Here is a 14,965-nt window from a genome sequence, read left to right as displayed (position 1 = left end):
AACATGCCTGGGAGGAGCTGCCCTGTGCTCAACACTGTGCTGACGTGTGTGTGTGTGTGTGTGTGTGTGAGTGTGTAGGTTTTGAATGTGCTTGAGAGGAAAGAAGAGTGGGAGCCACAGGGTGAGGAAGACAGAGACAAAGACGGAGTAAGAGACAGACGGAGACAGACAGAGACAGAGAGACGGAGACTATTCTGTGGGATCTGTCCTCGACCCCCCTACGACCTCCAGGATGTTTAAGAAGAAGGAGACCAAGGACAGCACGCTCAAGGGCTCGGGCAAAACCAGCAAGTGAGTCTATCCCTGATGACTTTATGAATGCATGCGAGCGTGTGCGCTGACACTGTATCTCGGTCATGTTCCACCTCCTCCTGTTCTTCCCAGAGCCGAGAACTGTGTCGTGTTTCCTGTGTCTTCTGTTTTCTCGTGTGCAGCGGTTCCCATCCCGTTATATCATGATTAATAGGGTCATTCAATCCACGTTTACTCAGGGAATTTCACGAACTGACTCCAAGCGTTTGGTGTTTTGCCTGCACTGCTCCGCGGTCATAGTGAAAGTGGGGATGTTTGCCAGCCTGTTCGCAGGTTTGCTGGGTAAACACAGTGAGCAGTGACAACGTGCGGTGCGTTGAAATCCCATCAGCTCTTGTCAGACTGCTTCTCAGGCATCCCAACCCAAAAGTGAGACTTCATTCACCACATTTAAGCCAAAGCTAGATTTTGTTAGATATGTTGCACCATCACGTGCAGCTTAGAGTTCATTTAGAGTGAGCTCTATAAATGAAGTGAATGTGTAAAGAGGTGAGAGAGGTGTGATGACAAGTCGAACCCTCGTGGCCTGTGTCGTGAAGATGATTTATTGAAATAATGGCTTTGAAGACAAATCAAGTGAGCTGCTGATCTGACAGTCAGCTTCACCTTGTCGTCCCTGTCTGTCTGCTGAGGTTTGATGTTCAGTCCACACCACTCAGCAGGTTTCTGTCTCCTCTGTGGGCGTTGGTTTCATTGCATAATGTTGTGATACCGGGCAGAAATTTCCATCACACATCAATTTAAATATTAATAGAAAGTATTATTAACAAACCCATCGTTTCCCCATTCTCTGAAGTTTTTTGTTCTGTGTATTTCTTTATCTTGTAAAAAGCCGGAACATTTCGAGTTGATAAGTGACAGGTGAATTGAGAGACTAATTCTTTCAGCACTAACGCGTTCATCGCCCGAGGGCGTCATCTTGTTCTGCAGGTGTAAATCTGTGGGTTGACACGATGCTTTAATAATGACACAGAGTGTAAACCCTCAAGACCAGCGTCTTTTTCGTCTCCTGATTGAGTGAAGTGAACAAGAAATTGAATTTCAAAAAGTCTACTATCATCAGTGGGCTCTGTGATTTAGGAGCAAACTAAAAATTGCAGACAAGCCCTTCAGAATAATGTGGGTTGGCAAGTCGTCCTGCGTTTGAGTCAGATCAGCTGGTGCTCGCTGTTTAACTGTCCTGTTATGATCATTCAGTAAAATAACTAAATACTCACTATTATTTAGATTTAGCTTTATTTTATTACTAATTGTTTTTTTATTGTTTTAGCATCTTTTGAGTTAAATGAAATTTGTCAGTTAACTCTCTAAACAGAGAAAAATGACACACCCCTCAAAGAGAGAGGGTTTAAGGCTTTAACTCAACAAAGCTCTACTGTGTTTGACAAAGACTCAAACTGTCTGTGAAACACACACTCACTACTGCTACTGTTAGAAAAAGCCTGAAACTTGACTTTACTAAAGTAACACACCTCAGAATTGGACTTAAGTGCAGCCCTTGAGTAAATGGACTTCCATTTACGCACACTTACTTTCCACCTTGATGTGTGGGTGTGTCTTGTCATTCAGCTTCATCACAGGAGCGTGACGTAACTGTCTGTCACTCGCTTCATTCATTTTGGACAACTTTACTTTAAATGAAGTCGTCTTTATGTCACAGTTAATACCTCAACCAGCAACAATTTGAAAAGGTGAAATGAGTTTCCATCATTTGGTCTATTGACAGCATTCTAATATAATAACAATACAGCATTTCAGCTTTTGTCATGGAAAACAAATAACTAAGAAAAAAGGATCTTATAGGAGACAAAAAGACATAAAGGGGCCGCTGGTGAAAGCATCTAGATCACATTATCATATTGTTTCACTGATCTGTGTCCTTGTCGTCACTGTTTTCTCCTCTCCTCACACAGCATCACTCACTGATTAGTTTCCCTTCATGCTTCAACCTGGCGACTTTCACTTCACTGAAACCGGGAAGAGTCGAAAGTTGTGCTTGTTCATGTGACGCTCGCGCATTTGTGTGTGTGTGTGTGTGTGTGTGTGTATGTGTGCAACCCGTACCTGTCTCTCCTGCTGAGTGAACAGGAATAGGTAGGCCATTGTCAGAGTAGCTGCAGAACCAGATCAGCTTGCAGCTCGTAGAGTCCGTGTGGAGGTGCGCTGAGCCTCCCAGTGTTACACATCTTTGCATTCCTGTCATGTAACTTGTCATTAAGTCGTAGTAAATTTACCTCGGGTGACACTTGCTTGTTTTCTCCCTAGGGAGACATGACTTTCAGCATCCTTCAGTTTGATGTCGGGCATTTTCCAGACATACGTGACTGAAATTGTACAATCAGCATCTTGGTATAAACTGTCAAGGAGAAGCACAAATGAGTTTGAGATGTACAACGCCACACTCAAATACAGTTGATGATGCTGCTCTGCACCTGTTGAACAGAACTGAATGGGCAGACAGAGAAAAGCGCACTGCTTCGTGTGTACCTGCCAATTTACCACAATCAAATGCAAAGTTCCCTTATTGTTTAAACACACACCTCCTGACGTGTTTGAACACTGATTTCATTTACAACCACAGTAATTAAGCTCTCACTCGCCTTTTATTCAAACCCACTAGATTTAGTTACCACAAAGCCTCTTTCCCAAATAAAGCTCTTCTCGTTGGATGGTGAGTGATCTTCAGCCAAATGACTCCGAATCTTTTGATTTTTGACTTTGTTTTGTTGACTTTTGTTTTATGGGTGTAGTTCATTACACAATGCCAGCAAGTGGGATCTCCTCCTCCCATTGTCTGTTTCAGGTATTGCTTTACATTTTCAGAGGGAGTGACCGTCACAGTCAGTCGTAGTGGAATTTACCGTTTCAGACGAGGCTCGAACCCTGAAACTAGATCTCCTCTTGGATCCGACACAATCCCATATACATCTGTTTTGCTGTGAATCTTTAAAGCTGCTGACTTTACCCTAAATGTCGAACTACAAGTCAAAGCTAATCCTCCTCTATTAGTGTGGAGCATGGAGCATGAGGGGGCCACACTGAACTAACAATCAGTGATTATGGTTTAATCAGTGTCTCCTTCTCTGCACCCTGCAGGACCCAGCAGCCCACCAACAACCTGGCTCTGCTGATTGCCCAGATGCAAAAGAATGCTGACCAGGTGGAGAAAGACATCCTTCGTGCAGAAGAACTGCTGGCCATAGTAAGAACACAAACACACATTAATGCACCAATGATATAATTGCTCTTATTGGCAGCCGTCACTGGACATATAACCTGATCCGTTGCGTGTACGTCCACCAGGATGGTGAAAATGAGAGAAAGGAGCTTCCCTTCCAGCATCAGAGTGAGATCTCAGACAAGCTGGGCCGGGCTGAGGGTCTGCTGAAGGACCTGTTCCTGGATGTGGATAAGGCCAAGAAGCTCAAACACCCACAAGCTTCAGAGATAGAGAGCGAGTGAGTTGTTACTGGATAAATAAATAAATAAATACAAGACTCAGGAAAAACAGCATAGCTGCCCAGTGCAGAGAGCTGGAGTCTCCATAAGTCCTGTTGAAGGTTTAATAAGAGATTATATTGAGAAGAACTGTGGCACAATACAGCAGAGTTCACCATTAAACACCAATTACTCCAAATTAAACCAGAGGAGGTTTTCTTTCACAATCCTTTCCATATATTTTCAACACACACACAGTTCTAGTTATTTGCCCACCCTAAAGCTAATGCAAACCTTTCTAGACGCCCTGTGTACAGTTTAGTTGTTTTACAATGCAGCACTTATTTTATTTCATAATTCATTGTCTCATAACGAACAGTTTTCAATGAAATAGTTAAAATAACCTGCAATAAACTCTAATATTGTGAAAAGATTCAGATTTCTAAATCATTATTTGATCATTTCACAACACCATATATACAGTGTGTTATTTATGCATGTATTGACATTAATATTTCACACTGAACACGCTGGGTCATGAATATTAATCTGAGTTTCGTGTTTGCGGCTCCAGTGTGATTCTTCTCCACGAGCGCTGGCTCAAAGACTGCACCTTCTACCGAGACATCTACGAGCAGCTTGATGACGTGTCGCTAATGCCCCGAATCGACTGGGGGCCTGTTTTCAGCCAGAAACAGGTAAATATAACAGCGCTGTCTGAACATTTGGGTCAAACCTTAGTTAAAGGAAGACCAGACACAGTCCACACCTGCTATTTCTGTCTTTATACCACTAACTGTCTTTTTCTGGTTTGCTTACAGAAACAACTGAACACGGAGGAGTACGGCCCCACCAGGGCCGATCTGGAGAAGCAGATCGCTGCTCACAACCTCCTGCACAAGGAAATTGAGGCCTACAGTGCACAGCTCACCGTTAGCTCTGCTGGCAGCAAGGTGGACACACGTGTTTACACAAAAGCCCGTTCACATCACATTCTGGGTGTCTGTCCTGACCACACAGCGTCATAATCAACTGTTTGCCTTCATTGCTCATTTTGTTCTCAATGAAAATAAGATTCCTGGCAGCCTATAAGACATGTTGCTTTTTGTTTTTTTAGGAGAAATATACAGAACTGAAGAAACAGTACAACAACATATTGGTGAGCAGAGTTTTTTTCTCATGTATTAATTTTCTTTCTTCATCTTTACTCTTTGAGGGTTCAAAACTTCTCACATTTGTTTTTTGCCTTTTTTCTCCAGGACAACTCCAAGTGGCGCCGGCATTACCTGAACAGTCTGTACGAATATATGCAGAGCTGCAACAAGGAAATGGCTTTCCTGGGAGAGGAACAGCAAAAGATCAAGAAGCGGGACTGGAGTGACCGCATGGTGGACCCGCCTGATGTCCGCAGACAGTATGAGGTTAGAATTTAACACTGAGATAAATCAACCCAACCGGCAACTGTTCTAGGTCGACAAAGCGTAAATAACCCCACTCTAATTTGACTTCATTAAGAACTTCAAGAACAACAGTCTGCTGTCCCACGAGAGCGAGGTGAACAAACTCCAGGATGAAGGCGACAGACTTGTTGAACTGAAGCATCCTGCCAGTGCCACAATACAGGTACATGTCATTACCCACAAGTCAAAACTCTGTAACTTACCATAAAACACTTTCTTCACTGTTTACACTTTAAAGTTGTATTTTGAATGACATTTAAAATCAGGATAGATCAACTGAAAATGTTGAATTTTATTTCCAGGCTCAGAGAGATACTGTACGCAACGAGTGGCAGAAATTCCTCAATCTCTGCATCTGTCAAGAGACACATCTGGACAATGTAGAGGAGTTCAAAAAGGTAAATATGAGTGTAACACCACTTTCAAAATTAGTTTTTGAATTATGAGTAATAAGATCTGCTCATTGTCTCCTTTTACACCTTTATTTCATCTAGAGATTCTGTTTTTGTGCTTTTTCCAGTACCAAATGGACACGGATCAACTCTCAGAGACACTGACCAAACTCAACAACAACCTGGACCCAAAGATCGTCAGCAAGAAGAGCAACTCAGAGATGCTGATGCAGCTCGAGGTGCCTTTACAGCCATTATTACAAAGACATAAAGGGATAAAAGGATAGGATATTTTAGTGGGCGCTGATTGTTTGGATGCTTCAAGCGTAAAACTTGTTTTTATGTCTGGGATAATATATAAAATGAGAGTTTTTTTTTTTTTTTTTACCTGTGGCTGTTTCCACCAGGTGGAGGAGAAGACTGTACAGAACAGTGAACAGCTATTGGCCGACCTGAGGAGGCGCAGCACCTCCATCGCTCCTCTGAAGCTACGGCGCAGCAACCCCAACAGACCCATCACGGTGGAGTCCCTGTGTGACTGGGAGGGAGACAAGGTGAAGCCTACGTTTCTGTCAGACATTCAGAGAGGGCACAGCTAAATGTTCTCATTCATACACACACTGCTGTGTCTTAACCTTTGGGAGTTGTATTTGTTGTTATTGTGCAGGCGTCTTTGTCAAGAGGGGAGAAGTTCACCCTGAAATCAAACTCAGACAACGAGAACTGGAGCGTTATCTCTCCTGATGGCGTAACAAATACCTTCCCTGGAGTTTGCTTCCAGATCCCACCACCAGACCCAGAGGCCATTGACAAAGTGGATCTGTGAGTACTGCAAATCTGTGTTAAGACACAGTTACAATCAACAATGCAGGAATATGTCAATAATATTTTCTATCTCACTCTGTGTGTTCGTAATTCATCAGTTTGGGTGGTGAACTGGCAGACATCAAGAAGAGAAGAGCTGCTCTGGCAGCTTCTATGAAGAATAACAAACCAGACACTATTAAGTCTCAACAATCAGGTCGCTGGCTATGAAATAAACTGTCAGTTCATTTACAATATCTGTCTTCATGATACAGTCATAAATCAACTTTTCTGGTTCTTTCTTCAGCCCCGGTGTCTTCCGCCCCTCTGGACCCAAAAGTAACAGCTGTAGCGCAGCAGCTGGACAAGCTGGACAGTGACCTGGCCAGTGCTGAGCAGAGCATGCTGAACCGCCTGCGAGCCCCACTGAGCCGCACTGACCCAGCCGGGGATCTGGCCAACAGGCTGAAGGAACAGGAGGTGAGACCTATCAACAGCATTTGTTAACATGTTTTCACCAGATGTTGTTTGTAGCAGGTCTTTAGATTTGGGTTAAATGTAGAACCACTAATTTACAGGTGTCATAATGGTCACGTCCATCATAACATACTGGTTGCTTGTTAAGATGAACAAGTGGGCAGAAATTAAAGGTGTGTTTGTGAAATCTTTGATGGGAGATGGCAGTATTGTAGAAACTGGAAAAGCTCCTGAAGAAACACTTGTTTCGTGATTGATTCCATGCTCTGATGTTTGATTTGTTCCTTATAGCAAGCGGCTAAGGCACTTAAGGCTCTGGAGCAGCAGAAGCAGACAGCTCAGGCCAATATGCAGCCCTTGCTTTCTAAAGATCCCAGTGGTACCTCCTCTGGTCTGCCACTCAAACTGAGTGCTGCCAACAATAAATACGACAGCATCACTGCCCTCGCAGACCTCTACGCCAAGAAGTAAGCAGATGTTTTGTTTGGGAAGTTGCATATATGCAGTGGTATAGTGAACTAAATCATCTAAATGTGCTGGCCTTTACTGCATTTTACTTTCAGAGCAAACTCATCTCTCCAACTGGAGCGCCAGATTAAGAAGGTGGATGGCCTTGTTTCGGGGTTTGAGAACAACCTGAGCAAAGATGGTCCAATCCCTGATGTGCCAAATGTAATTCAAGCACGTGCTGACGAAATTCAGGTGAGGAAATGTGAATTGCCACATTCTTCTAAAGATTTTAACTCTCACTTATAGATTCAACTCAGAACTGACAGATATCAAAATTGTGTGTCACCTTCATTGTATTCAGAACCAGCGTAAGTCTGTGGCAGCGGCTCAGGAAGACATGAAGAAGCTGAGTCAGGATCTGGAGGCCACAGAGCAGCTGTGCAGCTCTCTGCAGCAGGGATACCAGGAGTACTGCCCTGACATCCAGCGCCAGAAAACAGAGGTCAAGCAGCTGCAGACCCGCTACACAAATGTAGTAAACCAGCTACAGGAGAGGTGAGACTCAAAGTGCAGACAAATCTCTTCAGTAACTTTATTTTAGAAATTTGAATTAAACAAAAGAGAGCATTAGTTAATTAATTAGTTAGTTACGGATAATTTTAGGGATACTTTTCTATAAAAGTAGGGACAAAACATCATAAGCCTCAGCGTACATACTTTTACAATGGCAACTTTCAAAATGCACCATAATATCTCCTACAGAGAAAACATCTTACAAGAAACTGCAAACAAGAATCAGGAGTTCCAGAGCACATGCAAGTCCCTGAACTCCTTCCTGGACAACCTGCCAACAAACCAAATAAACAACAATGATGATCTGTCACAGATCGCTGCTAAGCAGAGCTCCCAAGAGGTACAACTATCACCTGATTATGCAAAACTATCATGTGCAGAATACTTTATCTGCTATTAAAGTAAAATGATGGAATATATTATTAAAAACTGTCAGTAATTAACTTCTGCTAATTAAATATTTCACTTCAGAGGGTGATGGATGACCTGAAGAGAAAGGGAAATGACATAGACAGAGTGTCAGATCTGTCTCTAGACCTGCAGAATCTACTCAGTGTAAGACTGAAATTGATTATAATACAATCGTGTTTTATTTACTTAAATTTAACTGCTTGTTATATTAAAAAAATATCTGTAAATAGGAATTCAAATTCAGTGCAGGCACATTTAAATAATGGGAAATGCCTAACCTAATTATTCACTTCTGTGCAGGAGTACGACACCAATGTTAATAAATACAACAGTACACGCGTGAATTCAGGCATCAGCGTGTCAAAGAAACCTCAAATGCCAACACTTTCTGATGCTATTCAGAAGGAGGTAAGATTTAGACTACTAAGTATTTTCAACTGTGATAAAAGCATGTACCAAAAGATAATGATGGCTGATGGTTCGCCTTTTTTTTTGTTTTTTTTTTTTTTTTTTACAGGAAAAGAATCTTGTAAACCGCTATGCTAAAACAGCAGCTGAAAACACCCAGCGCCAAAAACAGATGGGACTGGCCAAAAATTTAGCTTTACAAGTAAGAAAACAACGCAGGGATATTTGGTCTTGGAAATTGTAGAATCTTTACAATTACAAAATACAAAACTGATCACGTCATAACTTGTTAACATTCAATAATTTGATGTTTTCCTGCTGCAGAATGAAGAGAAAGTTCAAGTGGTGGCACAGCAGCAAGTGCATCTTGAAAACCAGCAAAAGAGTTCTTTTGAGCTAGACAGTCTCTTAAAAGAGTTGCAGGAAGAGAAGGATAGGACAGTTCATGCTGAGGCTAACCTGAGAACCTTTAAAGACAGGATGGTGTCACTCAAGAGTCGCAGAGGAGTAGAGCGTGTAGAGGAGAAAGAAGTACTGCAGTACTACCGTGACCCAAAACTGGAAAGTGACTTAGCTAGTCTGCAGAAGAGCCTGCATGAAGAGACCCTGAGACGTACCAGCATTCATACCGAGGTTGAGGTGTTTAACAAGAAAATCATCATCCTGGAGGACACACTCAAAAACACTCTGCCAAAACTGGTGACCAAAGAGGTGACAGAGTTCGAGAGAGATCCTCAGCTGGATGTAGAGGCAGCTAAACTGAGAGATGAACTAGCAAAGATGAGAGATGAAATTCGAGTGAGAGATGGGGAGCATATTCAGATGAGGACAGAGGTCACCATTCTTCAGCAGAAGAGACCAACCATCAAAGAGAGGGTGGTCAAGAAGGAGGTGGTGAGAGTGGAAAAAGACCCAGAGATGTTGAGAGCAGTGCGAACGTTGGAGGTAGGAATTTCCGATGAGGACAACAAGATTAAGCTCCTAAATGATAACATCTTCCAGACAAGAAGTCAGATTAATGCACTGGAGAGACTGATTCCTAACATCCAGCCAAAGATCATCACTAAAGAAGTTAAAAAGATTGAACAAGACCCAGACCTCATTACTGAATCTACAAAGCTCCGAACAAGCCTGGAGGAAGAGAAGATTGAAAACAACTTGATATACAAAGAGTTGACAGAGCTCCACAGCCGCTACAGAGAAGTTCACGAATGGAAACCAAAAATTGAAGTGAAGGAACTTGTTAATGAGATCTACCGGATAGACCCCAACACAGAAGTAGAGATAGTTCGGCTCAGAAAAGAAATACAGGACTCCAACAGGCAGCGCACTGATGTGGACAGAGAGTTAACCCAGGTCACATCAGAGCTGAATATCCTTCGTTCCCAAAAGCCCAAGGTGGAGCTGAAAGAAGTTCTTCAAGAGGTGGTTAAGGAGGAGAGAAGCCCCGAGAACGAGAGAGAGATTCAGAGGTTAAATGAGCAGGTGAATGTCTTACACAACTCTTACAACTCACTTGAGGAACGTGTGAGATTACTCAGGAAAGAAAGAGATGAATGGAAGGCTGAAAAGTCCAAGATAGAGACCAAACTTGTCACCCGAGAAGTCATCAAGTACGAACCTGATCCACTGTTGGAGAAAGAAGCTGACCGCTTGAGAAAAAATGTTCGGGAGGAAGCACAGCTGCGTCGCTCCATTGAAGAAATGGTGTTTGACCTGCAAAACAAATACATCCTTTTGGAGAGACAGAAGCCAGAGGAGAAAGTTGTTGTGCAGGAGGTTTTACGTTTACAGAAGGACCCAAGGCAGATAGTTGATCATGAGCGACTGAGCAGGACCCTGGATGATGAAGTAATGGCTAGGCGTCAGCTAGAGCTAGAGATGCAGCAGCTGAGAACAAAGGTGGAAGAAAAAGAGAGGATCCTCAGAGAGAGTGATGAGAACCAAAGAAGAATTCAAGCCGAAGCTGAAGTCAGAGAGCTCCGACTCCGCATCACACAGCTGGAAAATGCTCCACCTCCTGTTGAGGAAAGTATTGTTGTTGAAGAGGTACTGAAGGTTGAGAGAGACCCAAAACTGGACAGGATGACTAATGATCTTCGGTCAGACATGGACAAGGAAACAAGAGATGTCCTGCGTCTCCAGAGAGAGATCCGTAGCATCACTCTAAGGATTGAGGTGCTGCAGAGGGAGAAGTCTGTTGAGAAGACAGTGTACAAAGAGGTCGTTCGTGTTGAAAAAGATCAGGCTGTCGAAGCCGAGAGAGATCGCCTAAGGGAACAGGTGACTCAGCATAAATATGCCAGACAGGACCTGGAGAATGAACTCAGACGTATCAATGATAAAATAAACCTTATGATGAGCAACAAGTCCAACACTTCAAGAGAGGAGACTACCCTGACTTTGAAGAGAGATGCCCTACAGAGGGAAAGGGACGACCTCACTCGGGAGCTTAAGACACTTGAGGTCTCAAGACACGACATCAGTCTTTCCTTTCATCAACAGAGCAGACTAATGAGTGAGAGGACGCAGATGAGCAGGCAAAAAAGCATTAAAATGGAATCTGACATCCAGCGTCTGGAGAGAGAAATCCTGGATGAAAAAGATAAGATCCATCAGCGAGACAGCATCATCCGAGAGCTCCTGTTGAATGTGCAGAAAGAGGAGCAAGCAGAGACAAGGACGAAAGAGACCAATGTCTCCACCAAAATCACCATTTTGGATCCAGAGACAGGAAAAGACATGTCTCCTTATGATGCTTACCTGCAGGGCCTAATTGATCGTACACAGTACATTCATTTGGAGGAGCTGGAGTGTGACTGGGAGGAGATTACATCCCTGGGACCTGATGGAGAGACATCTTTACTACAGGATCGCAAAAGTGGCAAGCAGTACTCCATCAAAAATGCCCTGAAGGAAGGCAGACTGACTGAGTATGATCTACAACAGTATAAACGAGGCAAGATTCCCATCTCAGAATTTGCCTTGCTGGTCGCGGGTGAAAATAAGAAGCAGCCCGAGTTCAACTCAATCATCCCAAAGACCAGCACAACAGTACAATCAGCAAATGTCTCCACTGCTAAAGGAACCTACCCAATTGCTGGAGTAATCGATACAAACACTGACACCTGCTATACAATACGTAATGCATCGATGAATAAACTGATTGACACCGTCACTGCTCAAAGGCTTCTGGAGGCTCAGGCAGCAACAGGTGGCATCATAGATATCAGCAACAAAGAGAGATACCCACTTAACAAGGCAGCAGCCAGAGGCCTCATTGAGACCACTCAACAGCAGAGGCTGGTCAATGCTCAAAAGGCTTTTATTGGTGTTGAGGACCCCGTGACCAGAGAGTGTTTGTCGGTGGGAGAGGCTATTCAGAAAGGCTGGATGCCAAAGGACACTGGCATTCGCTACATGGAGGCACAGCATGTGACAGGAGGACTGGTGGATCCCAAAACCGGCCGCAGGGTAAACATCTTGGATGCTATTGGATCCAAAATGATTGACAGCACCATATCGAGGGAGCTGCAGTCAGAGTCAACCTACATCAAGGATATTCTAGACCCAATCACAAAGGAGAAAATTAACTACAAACAAGCTCTAGACCGCTGTAGGAAAGACCCGGGAACAGGTTTACCAATGCTGCCTGCCTCCTCCAAAGATTCAGGTTACACATACAACTCAACCAAATATGCAAGATTCTAGATATGTTTACAACATTCTTGGAGTTATCAATCTGATGTGCTAAAAATGTGCTATAAGAAATGGCAAATCTATATGAAATCCATGCATTAATTACAATGTACATTTTGACTCAGGAAAAACTTTCTTTTTTTAGCCAAAATGATTGCTGCTGCCTTTGCTGATGTGGGCAGAATCAAGATCTTTTTTTTTTTTTTTTTAAATACAGAGTATGAATGCAATCCATCATTTATATCATTGTGTTATTAGGGATACTGGGACATGGTGCAATGCTATTTACTAAGATTGATTTGATTCTGTACTACTACTCATGGGTTATCCTTGACATTGTTCACTTCAGACTTGTTTGATACTTTTGAAAAAACAAATATCAATAAACTTAAATTATACTGGTTATAAAGAATGGAGTGCCTCTCTTTTTAGTAGTCTTTTAAATTAACACAGGTACAGATAGTTTTTCACTGTTGAAAAGCTGAAACATAAAGTATGAATGATTTTCACCACCAAGTGTGTCAAGAGGAAGTGGGTGTGTGCCTTGCATGATATTGAATGACAAACCAAAGGCTCATCTCTGGCCACTGTATATGAATATTGAGTCGCAGGTATGTTCAAAAGAGACATCGATCCTTCAAAACAGTGATATTCCGTTAAAGAAAAGCAGCACCATTTTCTGTCTTTACTTTAAAGAATGTTTAACATCATGACCTAATCTTTAAACATCATAATAAGAAAATATACATTTTACGCATTTTGCTTTTGCATAAAAATTACAGCAATAATGTATAAAGTGCAGAGTCAAAGGGAAAATAGAAATACTTATGGAAGTAAATGTCTTTTTCAAAAACAGTCTTATTCACTTGATCTCAGAACAACACTTCGGTGTACTTTGGAAAACAGCTTAGGAGCCAGTGCTGCCTCTGACAGTCATGATAGGCCACTTAATGAATGAAGACACGGATCAGGTTGCACTTTCAGGCCATGCAACATCGCCCTGTTTGCATTCCCTCTCCTTGAAGAAACTCCTTTGCTCATTGATGGCTTTCTGTAGAAGAGCAATGTTAACACCATCTACACAGTTCAGCACACGAGCCAGAACCATCACACCAACCTCTGCAGGAGAAAAAGAGAAGGATACAGGCAGGTGTTCAAGGCAATGAGAAGAGAAGAATAAGAAAACAAAGCATTAAATGACTATTATCAGTGAATTTCAGTGAAATTCAGATGAATAACCAGACAGCTACAATATTTAATGAATATTAGACTGTTTAATATCTTTACACAGAATGCTGAAAGGGTGAGTCATGCTCTCTGAATTTAGTAACCCCATAAGTCTTTTTTTTCCAGCCCAACTGCTTCAACTGAAGCAGCTAATATACTTATGTACCTAATTTATATACATTTGTACATTTTTCAATACCTTTTTAATCTCCAATCAATATCTTGTTTTGCTATGTGGATCCAAGAAAATCCTGAATATTTTCCAGTCAAAAAAGAAAATCTTTTCTTACCCTCAGCATTTTCTGTCTCCCCCAGAACAATGTACTGGGCTCCGATTATTGGGTTAAAGGGTTCCACAAACATTGTGCGGATGATCACATTGTGCTCTTTTGAAGCATGCTGAGCAGACAGTGTAGCCCTGGACTCCTCTGGCTGATAGGAGACAAGTCTGGAAAATAAAAAAATATTTTTAAGGTCATTGGTAAGTGTAGAATTTCAGCTTTTCTCCTCTCTTAAGGTGTCTCACAAAATACTGCATTGGACGAGAGGCAGGGTACTCTGAACAGTTCATAAATAATTGTTTTAAATAATAATCAATAATACAATACTGAAAGGGTCTGTATTCCTGCATAAACAGCACTTTTCACTTTACTTTAACACTTTTACTTTTCATTATGTTTTGAAGGCAGGACATTTCGCTCTCAGATGAAGTAAGACCAGGTGTAGATCAAGGTATTTGTCAAATGTGCAGTTTCAGATCTGTAACACAATCAATTCATCTAAAAAGTACTCAACTAAAAATGGCATTTCTCTTTATGCATTGATGCAACACAGTTATCTATAAAAAATAATTTAGACAATATTGAACCTGGAGCTGTTAATAACATGTACAAGTCTGGTCCAGATTTGTTCTACGTGTATATAGAGTTTAATTAAGCTTAATTTAAGGTCGGGTTCACGGAGAGGACGTCATTTCATTTACTTTAAAAATCATCAAACTTTCATTTATTTCATTCCCTTCTTTTCAGAAATGTAGTTTAGTTAATATCTATGAAAAGCAAATGTTTGGAGCCACACACCAATGAAACTACACTTTACAAATGTGCAACCCACCTGCCAAACGTTCTCACTGATGCTCCATCCTGCACGACTCCAGAGTTTATTTCCCAGGGGAAATGAAAAACCGCAGCTGCAGGGAGCATCTTGGACTAAACTAAGAAACAACCTAAAAGCAGGACACAAGCAACGTGACCGGAGTATCGTAGACGACCTGGTACTTCCGGGTGGCCCGTCACATGGCCTGCCAGGCCCCGC

At 42.2% G+C, this 14,965-nt stretch overlaps 2 protein-coding genes across 2 annotated transcripts; one reads left to right on the top strand and one right to left on the bottom strand.

The window, feature by feature from the left end:
* Positions 1-12,836, top strand: evpla (envoplakin a). The gene is made up of 22 exons (XM_026359441.1): positions 1-291; positions 3,409-3,514; positions 3,616-3,770; positions 4,325-4,448; positions 4,572-4,703; positions 4,868-4,909; positions 5,010-5,171; positions 5,266-5,373; positions 5,513-5,608; positions 5,731-5,841; positions 6,010-6,156; positions 6,270-6,424; positions 6,526-6,623; positions 6,714-6,886; positions 7,175-7,350; positions 7,447-7,585; positions 7,695-7,888; positions 8,096-8,246; positions 8,378-8,461; positions 8,618-8,725; positions 8,835-8,927; positions 9,050-12,836. The coding sequence occupies exons 1-22, from the start codon at positions 233-235 to the stop codon at positions 12,434-12,436; spliced, it is 6,000 nt and encodes a 1,999-aa protein (XP_026215226.1). The 5' UTR covers positions 1-232; the 3' UTR covers positions 12,437-12,836.
* Positions 12,617-14,934, bottom strand: ten1 (TEN1 subunit of CST complex). Its single transcript, XM_026359513.1, has 3 exons — positions 14,765-14,934; positions 13,942-14,099; positions 12,617-13,543 (listed from the first exon to the last, which is right to left on the bottom strand). The coding sequence occupies exons 1-3, from the start codon at positions 14,851-14,853 to the stop codon at positions 13,392-13,394; spliced, it is 399 nt and encodes a 132-aa protein (XP_026215298.1). The 5' UTR covers positions 14,854-14,934; the 3' UTR covers positions 12,617-13,391.
* Positions 14,935-14,965: the final 31 nt, after the last annotated feature.

Source organism: Anabas testudineus, chromosome 1 (assembly GCF_900324465.2).
Source record: "Anabas testudineus chromosome 1, fAnaTes1.2, whole genome shotgun sequence".
In the NCBI taxonomy this organism is placed as follows: Eukaryota; Metazoa; Chordata; class Actinopteri; order Anabantiformes; family Anabantidae; genus Anabas; species Anabas testudineus.
The sequence above is the reverse complement of the archived record's forward strand: the minus strand, read 5'-3'. Positions and strand labels throughout refer to the sequence as shown.